Genomic DNA, 23,962 nt, shown 5'->3' on the forward strand with positions numbered 1-23,962 from the left:
GCAGGGTGGCATCAAATGCCAACACCAAAAACAATGTCACTAAGCAATTTACTATGTGCCACTTTGTGGCAGAAACTGCCTCTCAAGGATCAGCCTTCACAGCCATCAGCACAGGAGCACCAAATGAAAACAATCCACCTCAATATTTCATTTACTGCATGTCCAAAATTTCTTGCAGGTGACCTTAAGAATTTTGATAATGTAAACTGGAATAAACTATTTTCACTGCTTGGTAATCTAAGGGTATAAATTTATAATCAAACTGATTTACTTTAAAAGCCTGGGGAGCTGTTCGAACTTACGATAGCTTATTAGAAAGACTATTGCCAACAAATCCATTGTATATTTCAAGGGGGAAGTGCATAAATATTTAGTAAAAAAAATGGTAGGGGGAATGGCCGGAAAATAGGATTAAGTCGATTATTGAGAGAGTAAATGCAAGTACATTTGGCCAAGAGGTCTCTTTCTGAATTGTAACTTCTTGTAAATTTGGCCATCATCACCAGCCAACACCGGACTTAACTGGCCTTTTATAGTCATCCAGAAGGGAATTTCTGTCTCTATGCAGAGTCATCAATGGATCTGGCATCATGACATCCTTATTTCCTGCAAATCTTTGCAGGGAGTCACGTGGAGGATTTTAGTGTTGCAACCAATACAATGGATTTTGAAACACAATTCTGTTCATAATACAGATGGTTCATTGCTCAAACACTATTACCAATTATATTTAGATTCTAATTTTATTTGCAACAAATTGAATATGAAGTGATCTCAAAAAGATTGAAGGTGTTTTTCTTTACCTTAGGTAGACACTTTTGGAAAGCTTGCATGCTGAGAATCATGGGAGCAGCTAATGTCCAGTTATAGTATCTGTAAAATTAGATATTTTACATAACTCCAGAAAAAAGAAGAGAACTTAAACTGTGTGTCTGCAGCAAAAAAGAAAACATGTGGGATTGTCATAATTCTGGCTGTAGCAAGGATACTGGACATAAAGCTGAGAAGGGTCTTTCACTAATCAAAAGGTTACATTAAAGAAACAAGCTGCATCTCAAAAGTTCAACTCAATGTCATTCACAGAATTTCAGAAGAGGCATACACAGGCATAACTGAGAAACAAAAGTCCATTTGTTGCTATGCTTAAACACTCCAGGTTCCTCGTCATTTCCAGCTGGCATACAATCCCCATCTTTCCCATAATACAACGGCCAGCAATACAATTGTTCATATTCTACTCCAGCGAGCCAGCCCAGGAATGCCAAGACGATTGTGACCCCCTCACCTCTCCAGTTCAGACAAGCTAACAAACCAGAGTCAACCACTGGAATGCTTCTGAATGCTATGCCTCAGTACCGCAATGGATATGGAATTTACCCACTGAACCATTCAGGGGTGGATTAATACATACGTATGGGATCCATAGAAGTCAAAAGCTGCATATAACTGCTCTATCTGTTTAATTCAGCACAATACATTGTGAAATGCCTCATTTTCAATGCGACATGTTTAAACATACATTAAGCAATTTGACTGGGCCCATTTTTCACCTATTTTAAATGTTTGCATTTCCTGCCATTCCCAAGTGTTCTGAATGTCCAGGACCTCAAGTGCTTTTACTTAATTCCTTCAATTCAATAGTTAAAAAAAACTTGAATATGTCTTTGCTAAAAACTCAAAATTGTACAAGGCAATACAAACTGTTGGATTTGAAAATAAAGCCTAGTTGGTCAGAATTTCTAACTTAATGATTTAAAATTGGAGAGTGAAAGGTATGTTTCATTAGAAGTATACAAAATTGATAACAATAAAAGAGAAGACAGCAACTTGTACATAAATTGTGCTCAAAAAACATGGTTTCAGTTCAAATATAAATTCCCTTCATACAAGCACACATGCAATAAAGAGAACACAAGACAATATTACTAAATACCCTACCTGTTATTAATTCTTAAAACAAGGTTAGGGTCATCAATAATCCCAGGATTTTCTGCAAATTCATGATAGGTAACAACATGTTGCAAGAATTTCTCTGCAAAAGAATGCAAGACACCATTTAACAATTATTTCAATACTTGAATGATTTTTGTCCCTTTAGATGTTAACTACCTATTAACTAGGGAGCTATTTGAATATGTTAACCTATCTCTTGTTCTCCCTTTGAGAGATGCAGGTGAATGCCATTTTCATCCAAGTTACTTCCTTGCCCTGCCTTTCTCTGGATCAAAACCTGATCCCAAGCTGTTCGTGAAAAACTCAGATGAAATTCACCCTTTTGTTTCTGACATTCACCTTCAGATTGGCTCAGTGCACGAGGGCACAGATTTAAGATAATTAGCAAAAAGCAAGCAGTGGTGACAGGAGGAAGAGGTTTTTTCATGCAGCAAGTGGCTAGGATCTGGAATATGCTGCCTGAATGCATATTCAGCTGAGGCATTCAAGAGGGAATTGGGTTGTTATCTGAAAAAGAAGAATGGGCAGGGCAGTTGGAGAAGGTGCCATTAATGGATTACTCATCTATTATCATTTCCATATTTAAAAAATGGAGAGAAATCTGATCAGTGACAGTTTAAGCAGCAATTATTATAATGTAGCCCAAAAAAAGTGGTTTGTTTGACCATCAGCACCAGGACAACAAATGTCATGGTCCAGAATGCTGTCATACCTACATCAACCAGCACCGACACTGGGGGATGCTGATAGCTTTGCATATCACAGGCTCTACAATCACCACCAATCTGTCACTTGATACTGAAATCGACACATGAATCACAAAAGCTGCAGCTGATATTTTCAAGTCACACAAGAGCGTGTTGGACAACAGCAGCCTGGCTGAGATCATCAAAGTGAGTCGACCGAGTCTGTGCCTTCAGCTCAGTCCTCAACAGTAATGAAACACGGTCAAATATTTGCTGAACAGTTTTCACCTTCTGTCTCAGACACACTCTTGTCATCTGAAGTTAGGCTGACAGTGAGATGAAGAGGGGTGGAAGGAAACAAAAACACCATTATTGACCAGTGAAGCCAATGGTTTGTTTCTATTGCAGGCACACTATTAATCTTGTTAGCAGAAGGACAACGAAGAGACATCTCCTTCCTCTTAAATTTAAGAATGAGTGAAAACATAAAACATGCACTGAAGTTTTCCACAATTTTTCTAAGTCTTCAGTTTCCATCATTTATTGTACCTTTGGAAATCTCAGTATTTTCACTGAGGCCTCCACAGAGTGAGAACACAAGATCTGGCAGGTCATTTGCTGAATCAGAGAGGCATTCCGTGCCACTATCCATTGCTGCACTTCCCACCGACTGTGGCGACTGAGAATCAGAGCGAGTGTCTGATTCAGTCCATCGTTTGGAATTGCTGTCAAACTCACTACAGAGAAAAAAAGATGGTCATTTTCAGTGCATTAATGGAAAGGGCTATACCAGTAACTTGCCATGCATCACTGAGGTTAATATCCTGGAATTCCACACCCAACTCATTATAGGGGCAATAGGAACTGAGCAGGTTAAGGGGCCCACCATCTTTACAGGGAAATGAGTGTCGAGCAATTGTATCACCTTTCCAGTACCGCTCACATCAACAAACCTTATTGTTTTGAAGTAAAGTATATTGTTGAGATCAAATTGACAAAAAAGTTGATGAGTTAAGCAGCCAATCCATCTCTCACCCAGAGAGAGAAATCTGTCAGGACTGAGACAACCTGGTAACTACAAGGCCCAAATAAATCACACTACACTAACTTTACATGACCATCCTTCCTTACTTGGTCTCCAGCTTTATGCAATGTGCTGGAAGTGCATTACTAATGGACATTTTGTAAATAGCATTGGGAGACTTGAAAGAGAGAACTTCCATTGAATGTGAACCTTGTTTCATGGAGTGCATTCATGACTAGTGAGCTTCTTGATCCAATGGAATTTAACACCTTTGAGCAGACAAGATAGATACAAGCATGGTGCTTGGAGTAAAAGCCAGACCACATGTTGTAATATCAGTCACCAGTGGAGTGCCCCAGGGATCTGTTGTGGGACCCTTATTCTTTGTGATTTTTATAAATGACCTGGATGAGGAAGTGGAGGGATGGGTTGGTAAGTTTGCTGATGACACAAAGGTTGGAGGTGTTGTGGATAGTGTGGAGGGATGTCAGAAGTTGCAGCGAGACATTGATAGAATGCAAGTCTGGGCACAGAAGTGGCAGATGGACTTCAACCCAGGTAAGTGTGAAGTGGTTCATTTTGGCAGGTCAAATAGGATGACAGCATATAAAATTAATGGTAGGACTCTTGGTAGTGTGGAAGATCAGAAGGATCTTGGGGTCCGAGTTCACAGGACACTCAGCAGCTGCGCAGGCTGAAGCTGTGGTTAAGACGACGAATGGTGTACTGGCCTTCATCAATCGAGGAATTGAGTTTAGGAGTCGAGAGATAACATTGCAGCTATATAGGACCCTGGTCAAACCCACTTGGAGTACTGTGCTCAGTTCTAGTCGCTTCATTACAGGAAGGAAGTGGATGCCATAGAATGGGTGCAGAGGAGATTTACAAGGATGTTGCCTGGATTGGGAAGCATGCCTTATGAAGATAGGTTCAGTGAGCTTGGCCTTTTCTCCTTGGAGAGATGAAGGATGAGGGATGACCTGATAGAGGCGTATGAGATGTTGAGAGGAACTGGTCGAGTGAATATTCAGAGGCTTTTTCCCAGGGCTGAAATGTTGCCACAAGAGGACACAGGTTTAAGGTGCTGGGGCGTAGGTACAGAGGAGATGTCAGGGGTAAGTTTTTCACTCAGTGGTGCGTGGAATGGCTGCTGGCAACAGTGGAGGTGGTGGATTTGATAGGGTCTTTTAAGAAACTTTTAGGTAAGTACATGGAAGTTAGTAAGTTAGAGGGTTATAGGTAAGCCAAGTAATCTCTAAGATAGGGACATGTTCGACATAACTTTGTGGGCCAAATGGCCTGTATCGTGTTGTAGTTTTTCTATCTTTCTATGCTACCTGTTTAGTCCAAATTCACCCTACATCTATTTTTACTTAGAAATTTCAATTATTGTTCTCCAGCCAAGCACGTTATTTGGCTTCCCAATTTTTGCCCTCTTAACGGATCTCGTAGCCTTTCATCGTCGCTCCTCCCAGCTATCCCATTCATGTCACCTTAATTTCCCTCCTTTCAAACTTTGTACCTCTGCTACCTAATCTCCATCATTCTGACATCTTCCTTATGGAATTCACTTTTTGTTGGTACCAAGTCCTCACCTTAGTGGGAAAATCAAGATGGCAGACAACAAATGTTTTCCAAAGCTTTCCTAACCAATAACAATGTGTCACTTTTTAATTGGCTATATTTACCATTGCTTCATGCTGGGGATTAATTGTTTCTCTCCATTCCCTAATGTGTTTTATTGGAAACATTTCTGTCCAAAGTGGTACATATGCTAATCAAGGAACATTGCAATGTGGGATTGTAGAAACAGTCACAAATATGGGGAAGCAATCAGAAGAACAGTAACAGCCACGTCACCCCTCTTATAGTTACTGGATTGTTAAACCATCATTAATAAGAAAAATGATACTGTCATAAGTCAAGGAAGGAAGGAACATGGACATCAGATTCATCAAATAAATGTAACATCTAAATAACATGCAGCTCAAGAGGTAGCAGCAATCATTATCTATACAAAAAGGATAAAAATGAACAAAGGGAAATACGGGCAGAAGTCCCTTTGTAACCTCCCTGCATAATTGCTTGGTGAATTCACTTGTTTGCTGATTTTACTGGCAACAGAACAGATATTCCGAAGATTGTTCACCACAGTAGTTGACCAACATGAAGCAAGATTTCAGATTAGGCATGAAAATATACAATAAAACCAAACATGATACTTTGATGACTAGTGAGCTTCTTGATCCAATGGAATTTAACTCCTTTCAGCAGACAAGTAAGGTACAAGCGACTTGCATGGACACGGAGTAAAAGCCAGACCATGGATTCATTCAAGGGTGGATTCATTTCCACCCTTGAATCTCTCATCACTCTGCTCACAAGAGAAAACTGAATCCCAGCAATTGTTCAATAATTTGAAAAAAGGGTGGATTGCTTAACCAGTTTGGAAGTTGTCAAAACCCAAAAACACAAACCTTAAGTAGCGAGCAGCAACTTCAGGTTTCAAACCAGTCAAATCATCCAAATAAATGTCATTTGGTCCCTGATGCTGACTTCGTTTATGGAGACCTACACAAATACAAAATGTTACACTAAATAACAGAAATAATAAGTGTTAAATCCAACAGTTTTCCAGACTCTTAAATAATGTAAACATCCTAATTCCTTGTGATGTTTTGCTTTCCTGGTGCAAGGGGAGTAAGGAATAGTTAATCACAACATAACTACAGAAGGATGCCATTCATCCCACCTCTATTCATAAATCTCTGAATTCTGTACGCCCTTTTGCCCACTGCACAGGTCTAAGAATTTTGAAAGCTCAGGGATCAGATCTTGTATATGTGGATGCCTTGGTGGTTATTTTCCAGACGTCACTGGATTCCAGGGAAGTGCCGGAAGATCGGAAAACAGCTAATGTTACGCCATTGTTTAAGAAGGGTGCCAGGCAAAAGGCGGGGAATTATAGGCCGGTTAGTTTAACGTCTGTGGTAGGTAAAATGTTAGAATCCGTCATTAAGGAGGAAATTGCGAGGCATCTCGAAGGGAATTGCTTGATAGAGCAGACGCAGCACGGTTTCATTAAAGGGAAGTCGTGTCTGACAAATTTACTGGAGTTCTATGAGGATGTGTCTAGGGCGGTGGATAGAGGAGAGCCGGTGGATGTGGTCTTTCTGGATTTTCAGAAGGCGTTTGACAAAGTACCTCACAAGAGGTTATTGCAGAAGGTCGAGGGACATGGAGTTGGGGGTAGGGTGTTAGCGTGGATAGAGGATTGGTTGTCAAATAGGAGGCAGAGAGTGGGGGTCAACGGGTGCTACTCGGATTGGCGGATGGTGACTAGTGGAGTGCCCCAGGGGTCGGTGCTGGGGCCTCAGCTTTTTACCATTTATATAGATGATCTGGAGGAGGGAACCGAGTGTAGGGTGTCGAAATTTGCTGATGACACCAAGATTGGGGGAACGGCAAATTGTGCAGAGGGTGTGGAGAGTCTGCAGAAGGATCTAGATAGGCTGGGCGAATGGGCCAGGAAATGGCAAATGGAATTAAATGTTGGCAAGTGTGAGGTGGTCCACTTTGGTAGGAATAATGGTAGGAAGGACTATTACTTACGTGGCGAAAAACTGCAGCAGGTGACGGTGCAGAGGGACCTCGGGGTCCTTGTGCATGAGTCGCAAAAACCCAGCTTGCAGGTGCAGCAGGTGGTCAGGAAGGCAAATGGGATGCTGGCCTTCATAGGGAGGGGGATTGAATATAAAAGTAGGGAGGTCTTGCTGCGGCTGTATAGGGCATTGGTGAGGCCGCAGCTGGAGGACTGTGTGCAGTTTTGGGTGCCGCACCTGCGCAAAGATATTTTGGCCTTGGAGGGAGTGCAGAGGAGGTTTACTAGGCTGATACCGGAGTTGAGGGGGTTGAGCTATGAGGAGAGGCTGAATAAACTAGGCTTGTACTCGTTAGAGTTTAGAAGAGTGAGGGGAGATCTCATTGAGACGTATAAGATGATGAATGGGATGGATAGGATAGAGGTGGAGAGACTCTTCCGGCTCAGTAAGGATAGTAGGACTAGGGGGCACAGCCTCAAGATAAAGGGGGGACGGTTTAGAACGGAGTTGAGGAGGAACTTCTTCACTCAAAGGGTGGTGAATCTCTGGAATTCTCTGCCCGTTGAAGTGGTGGAGGCTGCCTCGCTAAATATTTTTAAGACGCGGGTTGATGGGTTTTTGATAAGAGAGGGGATTAAGGGTTATGGGGAGAGGGCGGGAAAGTGGAACTGAGCCACGACAGATCAGCCATGATCTTATTGAATGGCGGGGCAGGCTCGAAGGGCTAGATGGCCTACTCCTGCTCCTATTTCTTATGTTCTTATGTATATGATTCGCGTCATTGGCATGCAAAGAGGAGTGAACATGTCATACATTTATTAATGACCTATCCAAGATTAACTGAAACTAAACATAATATTGGCTATAGTCTTGCACACTTTAAAACCTTTAAAACAAATCCCACAATTTTGTTATATTTTGAAAGCACACAAGACAGTCAACTACAAAAGCACAACTTTGTTTCAAAGTGGACATGGATACCTTGGGCTGTTCTTCTCAGTCCTGCAGAGATAGGTGTGAAAGTAGGAAAATCTCATGCCAGAGGCAGGGTCTGACTGGAGCCAGGTTCTTGTCCAGCAGCAGTGGGTACTAATTAGGCTTAATAAGTCTTCACTTGGATCCAAATGAGTGGCACTGCCAGAATCATCCTTATAGTGGACAGAATCCTCACGATGACCAAAGCCCAGCCATTGCCTGGAAGTGGCCAACCCAGGATGCTAGCATGGTGTCTTTAAATCTTTTTATAATCCTCTTGGTTCACCTTAAATCAGACAGGACTCAAGAGCTGACTTCTTAATTGGCCACTTCCAGGAAGATTGCGAACAATATCCCGCTATGTTCACTTCTGGATTCCCAGTCCAGAAACCTGGCAAAATTCAGACCTTGAGGCGTGTTTAACACCAGAAAGCACTGGTCCACACCACAATATAAATAATCATTGCTTCAGTCGAATTTAATCACTGCTTTTCTACAGATACCTCAGGACTCCAGCAACACTCGGAAGGAAATCAACTAAAGTTTTAGACTTTTGAAAATCTCCAAAAAAACATTTCTTTTGGATATCTCACCCTCGACGAGCAATACTAATCAGTACTACAGCTGAATTAGTAATTGTTCATGCCCCTATACAGAATCAAAATAAGCAGTGGGGCCAGTTTGCAAAGCCATTACCTTTTGTCTTTGACGGTGAGTCTAATTTTGTAACAGCTGGAGTCTGTGTTTCAGATACTGTAGGAGCGCTGTCCATCTGAGACGTTATAGAGGCTCCAGTTGCTGGGATACTCTGTGGGGATTGAGAGTGTGTCTCAATGGGAATTTCCTCAGAAGATGCAACTTCGCTGTCAGCAACTGTCTGGCCAATGCTCATAAGTGCTCTAGCCTCAGGTTTCAGCACTTGATGAGTTTCGACTTCCCCAGCATTGACATCCACACCCATGGCATCAGAACTAAGGATGACTCTGAAGTGAGTGCTTTCAGATGGCGTAATATTGAAGGTTTCTGGCTGTTCTAGCCTCTCCCTTTTGTTAACCTGTTAAGTTCAAACCAAAAGATTCTGTAATTTCATGTACGTTAAGGAAACAATTCCACCTTTGCTGACTTACAAAAAGCATGAATGAAACATTTAATTTAATTAATCAAAAATGGTTGCACATCAAACCTCTTCAGTGAACGAAAAGAAAGATGCAGTGTTATGTACCAATGGCCAATCCTTGCCATCAATAATCCAAATGGAAGCCTTGGCTGGTCAGGTGGTAGGGAAAACTTAAGTATGCAGGTTATGCAGCTGGATGGAAGAAACTTAAATGAAAAGAATACAGACAGATTTCAATGTAATGCAGAATGACGCATGTCATTCTGCATTACATGTAAGATAGTGCAGCATGGAGGGTTGCATTCAACGATGCTGAGTATTGGAAGGACCCGAGGAATTTATGCATGACTTACTGAATGCCCAAAACTAAAGGTGCAAAACCACATGCTAGGATGCATCAATGAGAAACACTATCCTTGCACCATTTACATACATTGGTAATCAATCTAAAAATATTTATTCAACTAGTCCCCAAGAAAAGGCAATAATCAGTCTTAACTACATCCTGTGACAAAGCAATTCATCTACATAAAGAAATCACTCCTAACCTTTCTCTCCAGTGATAGCATATTTCATTTCACTTCAAAGTTAAGTGATCTCATGATTCACTTGTACAAATTCATCATGAATTCTTTGCTTCTGCCTTCAATGCTCACTATGTAGAAAATTGGCATTTGCTTTTCTTTCTCCTCAACCCTCCCTTCCCATATTAATTTAATGGGTCTCCATAAGCAGTAGTTGCTTCCCTAGCAAGGGTATTGGTCTCAATGCTATTGGGGTGATGCCCAATCTTTACAGAACACATTATTCTAGAATTTGTCCATGTTCCAGAAACACAACCCCTTTTCCTCCTATATTTCTTTCCATTTATTCCTTATCATTTTATTTCTGTATGTAGTAGTATGTCACACCAGGAGTAATCATGAAAATGACTTCCCTTGCACTTTAAAATTTGAAGGTTATTTGCAAGATCTCAATTCTACAGTCAGTACAGTTAACACCAAGATTTAAAAATTCCAGCGTCTTCAGTTCAACCTTTAAAAAAAACTTAACCATTAAAATGCCTTCATGACCATTATTTCTAAACCACTGTCCTTCTGAAAACTGCTAATTTATCTGACTTCCTAGCATATGGTAGCATAGTGGTGGTGGTGCTGGAAGTCTTAAAGCACATCAAGGTAGATAAATCCCCAGGACCTGATGAAGTATACTCCAGCACGTTGTGGGAGGCTAGGGAAGAAATTGTGGGTCCCCTGACTGAGATACTTGAATCATTGATAGTCACAGGCAAGATGCCTCAAGATAGGAGAGTGGCAAATGTTGTGCCTTTGTTTAAAAAGGGCTGCAAGGAAAAGCCTGGGAACTACAGGCCAGTGAGCCTCACACCTGTGGTGGGTAAATTGTTGGAAGGTATTTTGAGAAACAGGAACTACGGGCATTGAGATGCAAGAACTGATTAGGGACAGTCAGCATGGCTTTGTGAGTGGAAAATCACATCTCTCAAATTTGAGAGAGTTTTTTGACGGGGTAACCAAGAAGGTAGATGAGGGCAGTGCAGTTGATGTTATCTACATGGACTTTAGAAAGGTCTTTGACAAGGTACCACATGGTAGGCTGTTGCAAAAAGCTAAATCTCATGGGATCCAGGGTGAGGTAACTAAACAGATACAAAATTGGCTTCTTGACAGAAGCCAAAGGGTGGTTGTAGAGAGTTGTTTTTGAAACTGGAGGCCTGTGACCAGCGGTGTGCCTCAGGGATCAGTGCTGGGCCCACTGTTATTTGTCATTTATATTAGTGATTTGGATGAGAACACAGGGGGCATGGTTAGTAAGTTTGCAGATGACACCAAGATTGGTGGCATAGTGGACAGTCAGTGATCTGCAATTGCAATGGGATCTTGATCAAATAAGTCACTGGGCTGATGAATGGCGGATGGAGTTTAGACAAATGCGAGGTGATGCATTTTGGTAGACTGAATCTGGGCAGGACTTAATCAGTTAACAGTAGGGTGATGGGGAGAGTTACAGAACAAAGAGATCTAGGGGTACATGTTCATAGCTCCTTGAAAGTGGAGTCAGAGGTGGTCAGAGCGGTGAAGAAGGCATTCAGCATGCTTGGTTTCATCAGTCAAAACACTGAACACAGGAGTTGGGATCTCAAAGTTGTACAAGACATTGGTACGGCCACACTCGGAATACTGTGTGCCGTTCTGGTCACCCTATTATAGAAAGGATATTATTAAACTAGAAATGGTGCAGAAAAGAGTTACTAGGATGTGACTGGAACTTGACAGATTGAGTTATATGAGAGGCTGAATAGACTGGGACTTTTTCCTCTGGAGCGTAGGAGGCTGAGGGAGTTACCTTATAGAGGTCTATAAAATAATGAGGGGCATAGACAAGGTAGATAGTCAATATCTTTTCCTAAAGACAGGGGAATCTAAAATTAGAGGGCATAAGTTTAAGGTGAGAGGAGAGAGATACAAAAGTGTCCTGAGGGGCAATTTTTTCAGAGGGTGGTGAGTGTCTGGAACAAACTGCCAGTAGTAGTAGAGGCGGGTACAATTTTATCTTTTAAAAAGCATTTAGATAGTTACGTGGGTATGATGGGTATAGAGGGATATGGGCCAAATGCAGACAATTGGGATTAGCTTAGAGGTTTTCAAAAAAAGAACGGCGTGGACAGGTTGGACCAAAGGGCCTGTTTCCATGCTGTAAACCTCTGACTCTACAAGTGATGCTTTCCCCCCTTAAGAGCTTTATAAATGTCAAAATTAGCATTTACATTTAAGGCAATATCTCAATAAGAAAACATGCTAACCATCTAACGTATATCTGAAAGTTTTATTTAAGAATATTCATTCTAATGATGTCAAAATGTAACTCCAGAAGGAAATGTAATGCAAAAGAATTCAATTAAATTCATTAATTACCCTTGTTGATTCTGGAAATCCTCCCCACGCCCACCGCATGTGGGACTCCATCATCATATCAGATGGTTTCACCACTAATTCAGAGTCACTTTTAGGAGAAGAGGGCTGGGAAATGGACATGCTAAATGAAAGTAAAACAAAGGAGAGAGAAACTGCATTTTCAATGGAATACATCATACTTTGGAACAAGCAAACAAATCTGACAGTAACAGTTCTAAATGTCTTGTACCATAGTTAATTTAAACAGAATCTAAAACACTGACACTGGAGAGCCTTGGGCTAAGTTGGCAATCTATATTTTTCTCAATATGACTATGCACAAGGGTTTTCTGCAGTCATGGCTCAAAATAGAACTGGAATGTAACACTTTTCCTTTTATCTTCCTTCTAAAAATTACAGCTTAGGTAATTTTTTTTATACATACAGTGGGCTTTTTAGGATCTTGCCCAAGCCAACACAAGTCATCCTACCCACACATTACTGCAATGGCAGCCGAAAGAATCAAGACCCCTGGCCCAGTAACAAGATGACAGAATGCTTCACCAGAAATGAGCACAAAGAAGGGTTTAAATGTTATGGGGTTATGATTATGAGGAGCAGGTGGGTAAGTAGAACTGATCCACTTAGATCAGCCATGATCTTATTGAATGGTGGGGCAGGCTCAAGGGGCTAGATGGCCTACTCCTGCTCCTATTTCTTATGTTCTCATGTAAGTAGCAACTCAAAAGTAGTTAACAGTATTTGAATGCAGCTGCCAACAACGATCATATGGGAACTTCCTGAATAGCAATTAGGAGTAAGAAATATAGCCAATTACAGGACTCCACTGCTATTTAGAATGAGACCTGCCAACTTGATAAGATCAAGGATCAAAGCTGGAACTTTCCTGGTCTGTTGGCTTGGTGCAGTACAGGATGTGTATCTGCCCACTTAGCTAAAGTGAGCACTTGCAAAATTGCCAAAATATTTATGTAAAAGTCGTTCAAAATTTCTTCCTGGACAAAAACAAAATGAGCTTCAGCTAAATCAGATCCACTCTTGCAAGCAAAGTTTGCACCAAGTATGCAACTGTGGCAAATCTATGGGAGAGTTTCATGAACACAGTTCTGCACAAACGGATTGCCGCAATTGGAAAATACAGCTATTTTGTAAACAGTATCGGAACTTTGTCAAATACTAATTCTATTTTAAAAACCAGAGGTGCTCAAGGGATTCAACATGAATGAACAAGTTGTGAATACAATATTCTAAACATTTCTAAGCTAATTGCCTGAAGACTTGAAGTGAGAAATGATTCTCAACCTACTGTATTTCGGCATGAACAAATGTTTATGCTAGGATTTTCTGGTGCACCTAGCAGTTAAGCTGACCCTTTGTGCTCAGCAATATAATCCTTCTGCATGGAAATCACAATGCTCACGTCAGTTTCAAATGAAATTCAAAGTCATTACAGACACTTGCATGATGTACGACATATACATGGGCAGCACAGTGACAGTGATTACACGGTTGTCTCTCAGCTCCAGAGACCTGGATTCAATTCTGGGCTTGGGTGGCTGTGTGGAGATTGCGCATTCTCCGTGCCTGTGTGGATTGCCTCCAGGTGCTCCGGTTTCCTTCCACAGTCCAAAGATGTGCAGGTTAGGGTAACCGGCCATGCTAACCTACCCCTTAGTGTCCAGGGTTATAGGGAAAGGGCCAGAGTAAGATGCTCTGTCAGAGAGTCAGTTTTCAACGGCAATCCTTCTGCGTTGTAGGGATTCTATGATTTCATTACTTGTTGGTGTCATGGCATTGGTATTTCAAGAATTGGGGAAGCCAGAATGTCCAATCTGTTCTAGACTGATCAGTATGACTGAGATAACATAATTCAATTGCAGGCTATATATCACAAGGGAAAATGTCTGCAATTTGAGAGTCTGAGCCACCAATGAATTATATGTTTTATTAAAATGTAGATTTTACAGGACAATCAATGGAGAAAGTTATAACATGCTTTGATACAAGATCGTATTACATACCTCCCAATCGGAGACCAGTCACCATCAGAAAATGGGTAATTGACCTCATGGGAAAAGGCTGCAGATTCTTTCAACTCATTGTCCTTTAAAGAGGTGTATGTCAACCCCCTGCATAAACAATAACGTGTAATGCTTTTTATTCACCCTTATAACATCAGCACGTTCTTTCATAGAGTGACAATTATATAATAGACTGAAAATATTTGCAAGTGCTTCAAATTTTTCTAAATGACTGGACTTCCATGATGATTGCTTTCAACAACGTCAAGAACATTCTGGCAACAGACAGTGCTGAAAAGGCAGATTAAAACTTCAAAAAGCCTCTAAATGCAATTGGGAGGACTATAATGTTACAATGAATTTTGAAAAATACTGTAGAGTTGGATTCAAACGCCGAGGAACAAAAACTGTAATGTCCTTTTGAGTATCGAAAGTACGCTTTTTCTCCCTCTCTCACTCGAACAAACAATAGGTCTAAAGAAACAAAGTTGGAGGTGGGAAACAAACACTTGCACAAAGCTCCATTCAAGTTGCACTTAATGAGTACTCAAGTTAAATCTCTGACACAAAGCAAAGCAACCAAATGATTAGTGATCCAGAAATAATTCATTGCAAAATAAATAGGGACAAACAAGGAATGAAAATAACAATTCCGAAATCTTTACTATTGAGTACATTAAACGGGCATCATAATCAACCGGTCCGTCCCCTTACACCATCATGGCTTCTGGTCACAAAAGTTTGCATATAAAAAGTGAATCGTTAAACACAGAATATCAGATGCTTTAAATTAAGTGAAGGTGATACTTGATTCCCAGTTCTCCAGAAGGCAGTGACTTAAGACCATAATCATAAGACCATAAGACATAGGAGCAGAATTAGGCCACTCAGCCCATTGAATGGCAGAGCAGACTCAATCATGGCTGATTTTTTTTTCCATTTCCATTTTCCTGCCTTTTCCCCATAATCCCTGACCCCTTATTAATTGAGAACCTATGTCTTAAAGACACTCAATGACCTGCCTCAACAGCCTTCTGCAAAGAGTTCCACAGATTCACCACACTGGCTGAAGAAATTTCTCCTCATCTCTGTCTTAAAGGATTGTTCCTTTAGTCTGAGGTTATGTCCTCTGGTTCTAGTTTTTCCTACAAGTGGAAACAACCTCTCCACATACACTCTAAACAGGCCTCGCAGTATCCTGCAAGTTTCAATAAGATCTTCCCTCATCCTTCTAATCTCCAATGAGTACAGACCTAAAGTCCTCAACCATTCTCATATGACAAGCTCTTCATTCCATGGATCATTCTTGTGATCCTCCTCTGGACCCTTTTCAAATCCAGCACATCCTTCCTTAGATATGGGGTCCAAAACTGCTCACAATACTCCAAATGGGATCTGACCAGAGCCATATGTAGCCTCAGGACATGCCTGCTCTTGTATCCTAGTCCTCTTGACATGAATGCATTCGCCTTCCTGACTGTTGACTGAACCTGCATGTAAACCATAGAGAATCTTGAACACCGGCTCCCAAGTCCCTTTGTGTTTCTGATTTCCTAAGCATTTTCCCATTTAGAAAATAGTCTATGTCTCCATTCCTCCTTCCAAAGTGCATAACCTCACTTTTCCACATTGTATCCCATCTGCCACTTCTTTGCCCACTCTGCAAACCTGTCCAAGTCCTTCTGCAGCACCCAGCTAGACAACTAAGTGCAGTCAGAATATGGTGACTACCAGTAGTTTGTCTTGCCACCAAGACGCAAGTCTACACTAAGTACAGGAAGGCTATTATATCACATAGACCATCATAGTTAAGGTTGGTCTTATCACAACTGCCAAAGTAGGTCACTTTCCACCAGAACTCACTGGAAGGCGATGAGCAAAAGATCATTGGATAATTTAACTTTCCTGAACTCTGAAGCTACTGTGTTACCCAACTAACCAATGAATCAAACACAGATCAGGCTTCCATCAAAAGGTTTCCCTGGTCTTCTTCCAAAAATTTTTAAAGTCTCCTAAAACAATTCAAAAACTGAAGGACCGAGATTTAACACTTGATTGCTGCTTTATGAAAGGTTGCTCTATAGTCACTGGCAATTATCACATTGTAGAAGGTCCTTATGTTATTAATTACTCAAAGTTGCATCTCAATTCATGCACTAATGCAGTAATTTTCTGAAAATGAGGGGAAGCCAAGATGCAAACAACCAGAAACTTGCAGTTCATCAGGTATCTGTTCCTGACCAATTTGCACACTAACAATGGTGTCTGAATAGTGCACAGTTACATTTTCATCAAAATCAGACCCGTTACATTACAAATGGCTCAAGAAAATAGAACTTTCTGATCAGTGACCTTCCATTTTTAGAAACTAAAGACTGCAAGAATAGATTGGACTATCAACAAACTACACATTTTAGTGACTTGTAGACTTCATTATTTCTATTGAATTGTAAATACATAGTGATGACTATGATAAAAATAGACTTGTATTCAGTAACTACTGAAAATGAATGTAATAACAAGGATCGTTTAATTTAGTAAGCAGATTACAAAAATGTCAATTGCTGGCTCTGAAGTTGTGCAACTCTACAAAAGACAAATCTAAAATAGGTTATTTGCAAATATTACTAAATTGGTTGACATTCAAATAGGTCTACTACATAACTCTATTACAATAGACTCAAGATATATTTAGCCTCAAGATATATTTTTCTTTTTTAGAAAACTTAGTTTTTGAATCACAAATAGCTCAGTAAAGGGCACAAGGAATAAGAATTACAAACTAGAAGTTAGTTTTTACCTGGGAGAATGTGTCGATTGGTCTTCATCAGAACTCATATCCATTTCAAATATGTCTTCACTGCCAGCTGATGGAGCACGGTCTTCCTTTTTGCCATCTGGTTTAAATTTCTTCTTCCTCCGTTTTTTCTTCTTTACTGAGTTGGTACAGATTGAGGTCTCCGAAGTTGTGCCCTGAACTGTATTCGCCAAGTCCTGTTCCATTCCGGTGTCTATTTTAGATTTGCTCAAATTCAGCTGCGTATCTTTGAAGAACTGCCCTTCTTCTGTAGGAATGGGCGAGGTAGCCAGGTGAGGAGGAACTTTCTCCTAGTCATAGAAACAAGTTGCAAAGTCGTTGCAGCATAAATTACAAACATACCAAAAAAATTGCAAGTTTTTAATTTAAAAACTGAATGTGGCAAATCGTTTTTTTACGATATTGTTCAGACGCAGGGGGAAAGTTACAAGTTCAAAGAAAATACTGACCACCTTTTAACTATAAATTCTTTTGCAGTTTGCATGTTGCATTTTAAAATGTAGAATCATTGCAATTGTAAACTAAAGACTATTTGTTCCATTCTGGTGTCTATTTTAGATTTGCTCAAATTCAGATGCGTATCCTAAAAGCAAGCATTTAAGCCCATAGAAATAAAAATTCTAAACACAACCTCTGAAGAATATCTTTTACTGCACCTTGTATTAAGCAGCTACCATCTTTTTTTAAAAAAAAATACAAAATAAACACCATTAGGCCATATCACTCAGAACATGGGGGCTGTCCCAAACCTTTAGAGGGTGCAGCCTTGGTTATATTCTATTTGCGGCTGAATATTTCTAATGGAGCCTACAACCAATGGAATCAGACATGCAACCTGCCTGGAAAGTGCTGGGAAGCGAGTTTGTGCAGGTTGGGGTGGAAGAGAATGTGGGAAGATTTCTGACTACACAGGTGAGCTTGCCCTTCCTACAGCTGATTAAAGAATAGATTCCTGTAAATTATTCTGGCAATTCTGAGGCGAATCACTTAAACTGAGCTAATGTTTAAAATTATTTTTAATTAAAAGATTGCTCAGACAAATGGATTTTACAATATGACCTGGCATTCTAAAGGCAGGGCCAAATGGAGGTCCCAAAACACTTGGAAGACTCCCAGCAACACAATCTTCCCAGAGAGGGTTTCCTAATTAAGATAGCATCCCTATTAAGGATAGTGGAAAAAGATTTGAGGCTGGTGCTGCTGAGGCAGATCCAGGATCCAAGGGCAACTCAACATCAAGTTGGCAGCCTCCGCAGACAGCAAAATAACTTCTAACTGGCTGCCTGCCCTCTTGTGCAGGGAACAGAAATACCCCATGGGGTGGAAATGAGTCAGGGAGGTGCCCCAATGCAGCAACTTCCAAGTTTCTCACTCTTCTGCCTCCAATCCCATTGTCATGAAGCAGGAAAATCCAACTCTACATTACTGAAGATACGATTTTTATTTAGACATATAGTCCCTTTCATATCATTCAAATGGCGAGAGGGTACTTAGCTCTGATGTGGAATTTGGGTGTCCTAGAGCATGATACATAAAAGTCTCATGTGCAGCTACAGCAAGTAATTAGGATAGCTAATAACTATGATGGAAATTGAACACAAAACTATGAAGGTTATGCTTCAGGTGTGCAGGACACTAGTGAGACCAATCTGGAGTACAGAGTATAGCACTAGTCAATTTATTCAAGAATACAAATACATTGGAAGCAGCTCAGACAAGGTTTACTAGACTATTATTTGGAGTGGATGGGTTGTCTTTTGGGGAAGTTTGGACAGGCTAGGTTTGTACCTATTAGAGACAAAAGAAAGAAGTGACTTGATTGAAACATAAAAGATCCTGAAGGGTTTCGACAGGGTGAATGTGGAGAGGCTGTTTCTTCTTGAGGAAGTTCTAAAAATCAAGAACTAAGGGTTGTTCAACAATTAAGGGGCTGTCTGATTAAAATGGAGATGAGGCAAAATTGTTTTCCTCAGTCATGATTCTTTGGAACTCTGAAAAGTTGCTGGAAACAGTGTCTTTGAATATTTTTAAGGCAGAGATGAGTAGGTGCTTGGCAAACAAGTGGATGATAGTGTATTGGGGGTAGGCGGGATGCAGATTTCAGGTTACTATCATAAGAACATAACATAAGAACATAAGAAATAGGAGCAGGAGTAGGCCATCTAGCCCTTCGAGCCTGCCCCGCCATTCAATAAGATCATGGCTGATCTGTTGTAGCTCAGTTCCGATCAGCCATAACCTAATACATGACAGAGCGGACTTGTCCACATGCATGTTTATATATTATTGCTTATTTCTGTGAATGACTAATAGTTTGGTCAGATACAAAATGTCTTGATGCAAATGGAATTAGTAATTTCCTGAAGTGATGGAAAACTACTGATAGTGAAAACTCCTCCATAATTTCAATGTATGATCCTAATAAGGTTATTTTCCTGAAGCATAGTCACCTTTAGAGTACAAGATCTTGCTTCAGTTCATAGTTTTCTAGTAGAACAAATTTGTTAGACCCAAAGCCATTAGAAAGGGCATTAAAGGCAAAATGAAGGAAACCATAGAAATCATCTGCTAATGATATCAAGAGGATGGCGAGAATACTTTCTTACAAAGGTCTATTCAAAACTTCTAATTAAAGGCACATGTCTTGGCTGCTGCTCAAAACATATGTTCTCAACAAAGGAAGCAACTCTTTTTAGCAGAAGGGTAACCTCCTGCCTTAGCGCCTTCTTTAAAGAGCAGTGGATATCTGGAAAGCCAACTCTGTGCTCGTTAGCTTTTTAAAATCCAATTTCTTAGACAATAAAGGAAAGAATTGACGTGCCCCAAGCAACCAGCTGCAAGTGTAATCGCTGCAGATCAGTCTCCGAACATGCAAGGAACGGTTCAACTACACCAGTTCAACAAAGCTTTCATCTCTTGCTCCCCATCATTTCCTTCAAAAAAATAGTCAATGGGGGGCATTTTTCCTGATTGAGGAGCACTAGTTTGAATGGCAGCAGTATTCATTTTTGTTTAAAAATGGAATAGGTATGATTGGACCTTAGATAGGCTTGTGGCGACTTTTTCCTTTCTGAAGAAAATGGAATGGCAAAAAAAATCTTTTATATTACCTACATTTGGCAGTATTGCTCTATCTTGAAAGGATCTAATCAGGACCATAAAACCAGGAACATACATTTTCAATAAAAAAAATCCCAGTTTTTTTCCCCTCACCTCCCCCCCCTCAAAAGGAGCTGTTTTATTTTGTTTGATCACCAAATACATGTGGGAAACAAAACTGAATGAGGGTGACTTTCATTTTGGGTGCAGGCAGAAAACTAATGACTCTGGACAGGCTGCCTAATACATTCGTAGTCTAACTCGCAACAGCCTGTCTTCTACCCATGTGCTGTGAAACTGGCCTTGAATGCATCAAAACTTGTCAGGATTCTTAAATTTGTCACTGACTGAACAAAATTATGAGCAGAAAAGAGCTTCTTCCCTGTGCATACATAAGAGTGACAACTTGGGTGGCAGTCTCACTAATACGTCTCTGCCACATCTTTTAACATCAAAAATAAATTAGGAAGGAGGTTCAGACAAAAAAGTTCATACAATTCTTGCAGCACAGCTTTTCAAATTTCTGCACTAATTCCCACTTCTAGAAGAAACAATCCCAGCTTTCATTATCCAATCAACAGTTATATCTGGGGAGCGAGACGATGGCCTAGTGGCATTATCACTAGACTATGAATCCAGAAACTCAGCTAATGTTGTGGGGACACAAATTCAAATCACGTCACGGTAGATGTGGAATTTGAATTCAATATAAAAAACCTGGAATTAAGAATTTACTGAAGACCATGAAACTGTTGTCAGAAAAACCCATCTGGTTCACTAACGTCGTTTAGGGAAGGAAATCTGCCATCCTTACCTGGTATCACCTACAGGTGACTCGAGAGGCACAGCAATGTGGTTGACTCAACTGCCCTCTGAACAAGGGCAACGAGGGAAGGGCAATAAATGCTGCCCAGCCAGCGACGCCCACGTCCCACAAATGAATTTTTTAAAAATTTAAGTAAAATAATACCAATCAACACGCACAATGGTATTGGGGAAACCAAGGCAAAAAGAAACTAATTCTGAAATCCATGTGTGTGTAATTGTTTAGTTAGGTCTGATCACCTTGAAACTCAACAAGAACAAGATGAAATCATGTACCCAGCTCTTTTTCCAGGGAGTTATTCCCAGGCTTCCTCAGGCATGTTGGAAGAGTATTGAGCTGCTCCAATATTCCTTTTCTTCACCTGGCTGCTGCTACTAATGCCAACTGAGATGTGTGATTGATGATGGCTGCCCAACCTGGGACAGTGCTGGTCATCTATAGCTCCAAAAAGCCGTCAAGTTTGTGCTTGATGATGGAGCAGCAGCCCAGGAATTTCACATTCTTGAAAGTTACCCACAGACACACTTTCTGGATTCCCAGTGAATTCTCAGTCCATTTTTCCTCAGTGAACCGAATTATTTATTAAAATTCTATTTAAATATGATCTTTATAGCTCTAAAATCAAGACATCGAAATAATTTGAAAACAATGGTAACTGAGCTAATTATTTAGCATTCTTCATTTGTTACTAAATCTGCTTTCTTTCTCATTACCCACACTCACACCACAACGTTTTCTAACTATGCACATGATCACGATCAAATACCCATCACCCACAAATATCTTGCCACCCCACCCTTTTCAGTACTTGTTACACTGGTGGTTTCATCTATGCTTCTTCTCTTTACTGCAGCACTAAATACTGTGGCAAATAAAGTCGGGGGGGGGGGGGGGGGGGGGGGAGAATGGGAAACTAAGTGGATTCCAATTGAATTTCATTTAGATAGTATGCAGTACATGGAACATCGTCAGCCATGAGGGCTAAGGTCAACATTTAACTTAAAAGGTTTGGATAAATGAGCAAGCAGTTTTCTTAGCTAATTGTCATAAGGCACAAACACACCACCACATATTTCAATTAAACATTCACAAATGAAATTAAAATTGATACATACATTTTCTTGCTCTGTTTCTTGTACAAAGAAAGCTTCTCCATTATCTCCCAACTTCATGTGCAGATCCACTGGATCTCCATTAATCTCGATGTCAATCTGCAATCAGTCCCAAAATGGCACTAAGTAATTTTTAGAGTTAAAACAAACCCCCGCAGATAATTCCTTAACCATTATGCCAAAACATGCATTAAAACAAAACACATTATATCACAGTCACAACATATTTACATAGCACCTTCAGCATAGGTAAAATGTCCCAAGATGCTTCACAGGAGCATTATAGAACAAGCTTGAAGAGTCAAATAAGGCAATAAAGGGGAACAAAGCTTTGTCAAAATGGCAGGTTTTAGACAGTCAGAGATTTAGGAAGGGGATTCCAGAGGTTAGGGCCTAGGTACCAAAGACATTCAACTATAATCCAGGATGCCCAAATGGCAAGAATTAGATGTATGCAGATAGCTGAGATGATTGTCGGGGTTGGTGGTTACAGAAAGGGGGAGGATTGAGGCTATGAAGGGACTCAAAAACAAGGCTAAGGTCTCGTATTTTTTTAAAAAACAAAGTGACCAAACCAGGTCTGCAAACAGGAGGTTTAGAGAGTGACCAGAATTTGGTGGGTTGCAAACAGAGGCCGAGTTTTGGATGACATCAAGTTTATGGAGGGCAAAACATGCAAGAATGACCAGAATTGCCCTGGAATAATCTCTGAATTTTAAACCTTAGTTGTACTATTGGGATCTTAGCCACCTACCTGTTTGACAAGGAGCAAAAATGTACACATTTTAAAAACATTCAACACTTGTGGATTCAAAGCCACAATAGGTGGCAAGAATCAAACAGCCTTTAGGATTTCACAACAATAAAACTCCTCTTTGACCTTTAGTAATGGAGAATTAGATTCAAAATCCTATTCTAACCAAAACTCCATTTGTGTGTTTGGTTGAAGTACACAAGCAGCTAGACAGGAACTTACTCTATTTTCTGTTATCTGATTCAGAGAAATAAAGGTCCAGGTTAACACTTGCTGTTATTGTGTTGAACAGGCTCAGTTTACCAACTGCTGGTATGGGTAGTTCACTGTCTGGAGCCTATGGAGTATACAGGCAGCACGCTGGCACAGTGGTTAGCACTGCTGCCTCACAGTGTCAGGGACCCAGGTTTGATTCTGGCTTAGGTCACTGTGTGTGGAGTTTGCATGTTCTCCCCATGTCTGCATGGATTTCCTCCAGGTGTTCTGTTTTCTCCCAAAGATGTGCAGATTAGATGGACTGGCTATGCTAAATTGCCCTTGGTGTCAGGGAGACTAGCTAGGATAAGTGCATGAGGTTACGGGGATAGGACCAAGGTGGGATTGTGGTCAATGCAGACTCGATGGGCTGAATGGCCTCCTACCGTACTGTAGGGTTTCTATGAACTCTCCACACCAGCCGTGCATCTTACTTTGGTTTAATGATGCAGTACAATCCTGGACCATGCACCAAGTTTAAAGCCATTATGATTTCTTTCAAATATAAAAGCTGCACTGGAAAACAGGATTCATAGTTAACTATCATAATCACATATACAATACAACGTGGACGTGGTTATTATCCATGCCTAAGATGGTCATGGTACCTTTTCTTTAACTGGGTCAGGAATTCCAAGATTCTGACTCAGTGAGGAACGAACAGTGATACACTTCAAAGTCAGGATGCTGCACGACTTGGAAGGAAATCAAGAGATGATTTTATCCCCTTGATGTTGCTGTGCTTGTTCTTCTGTTGGAAGGGGGTGCAGGATTGGCAGAGGTCACT

General features: G+C 40.6%; 1 protein-coding gene across 2 annotated transcripts in view; it reads right to left on the bottom strand.

The window, feature by feature from the left end:
- Positions 1-23,962, bottom strand: part of lpin2 (lipin 2) — a 90,410-nt gene that overhangs the window by 19,047 nt on the left and 47,401 nt on the right. For both annotated transcript variants that reach the window (XM_080194309.1, XM_080194308.1), the window contains exons 3-11: positions 22,170-22,265; positions 17,112-17,419; positions 14,312-14,419; positions 12,291-12,411; positions 8,937-9,294; positions 6,141-6,234; positions 3,189-3,376; positions 1,939-2,032; positions 804-873 (exon numbers count right to left, since the gene is read on the bottom strand). In XM_080194309.1, the coding sequence (XP_080050435.1) occupies positions 804-873; positions 1,939-2,032; positions 3,189-3,376; positions 6,141-6,234; positions 8,937-9,294; positions 12,291-12,411; positions 14,312-14,419; positions 17,112-17,419; positions 22,170-22,265 (1,437 nt within the window). The remainder of the gene's footprint in view (positions 1-803; positions 874-1,938; positions 2,033-3,188; positions 3,377-6,140; positions 6,235-8,936; positions 9,295-12,290; positions 12,412-14,311; positions 14,420-17,111; positions 17,420-22,169; positions 22,266-23,962) is intronic.

The sequence above is a fragment of the Carcharhinus amblyrhynchos genome, chromosome 8 (genome assembly GCF_965287045.1).
Source record: "Carcharhinus amblyrhynchos chromosome 8, sCarAmb.v2.hapA, whole genome shotgun sequence".
Lineage (NCBI taxonomy): Eukaryota > Metazoa > Chordata > Chondrichthyes > Carcharhiniformes > Carcharhinidae > Carcharhinus > Carcharhinus amblyrhynchos.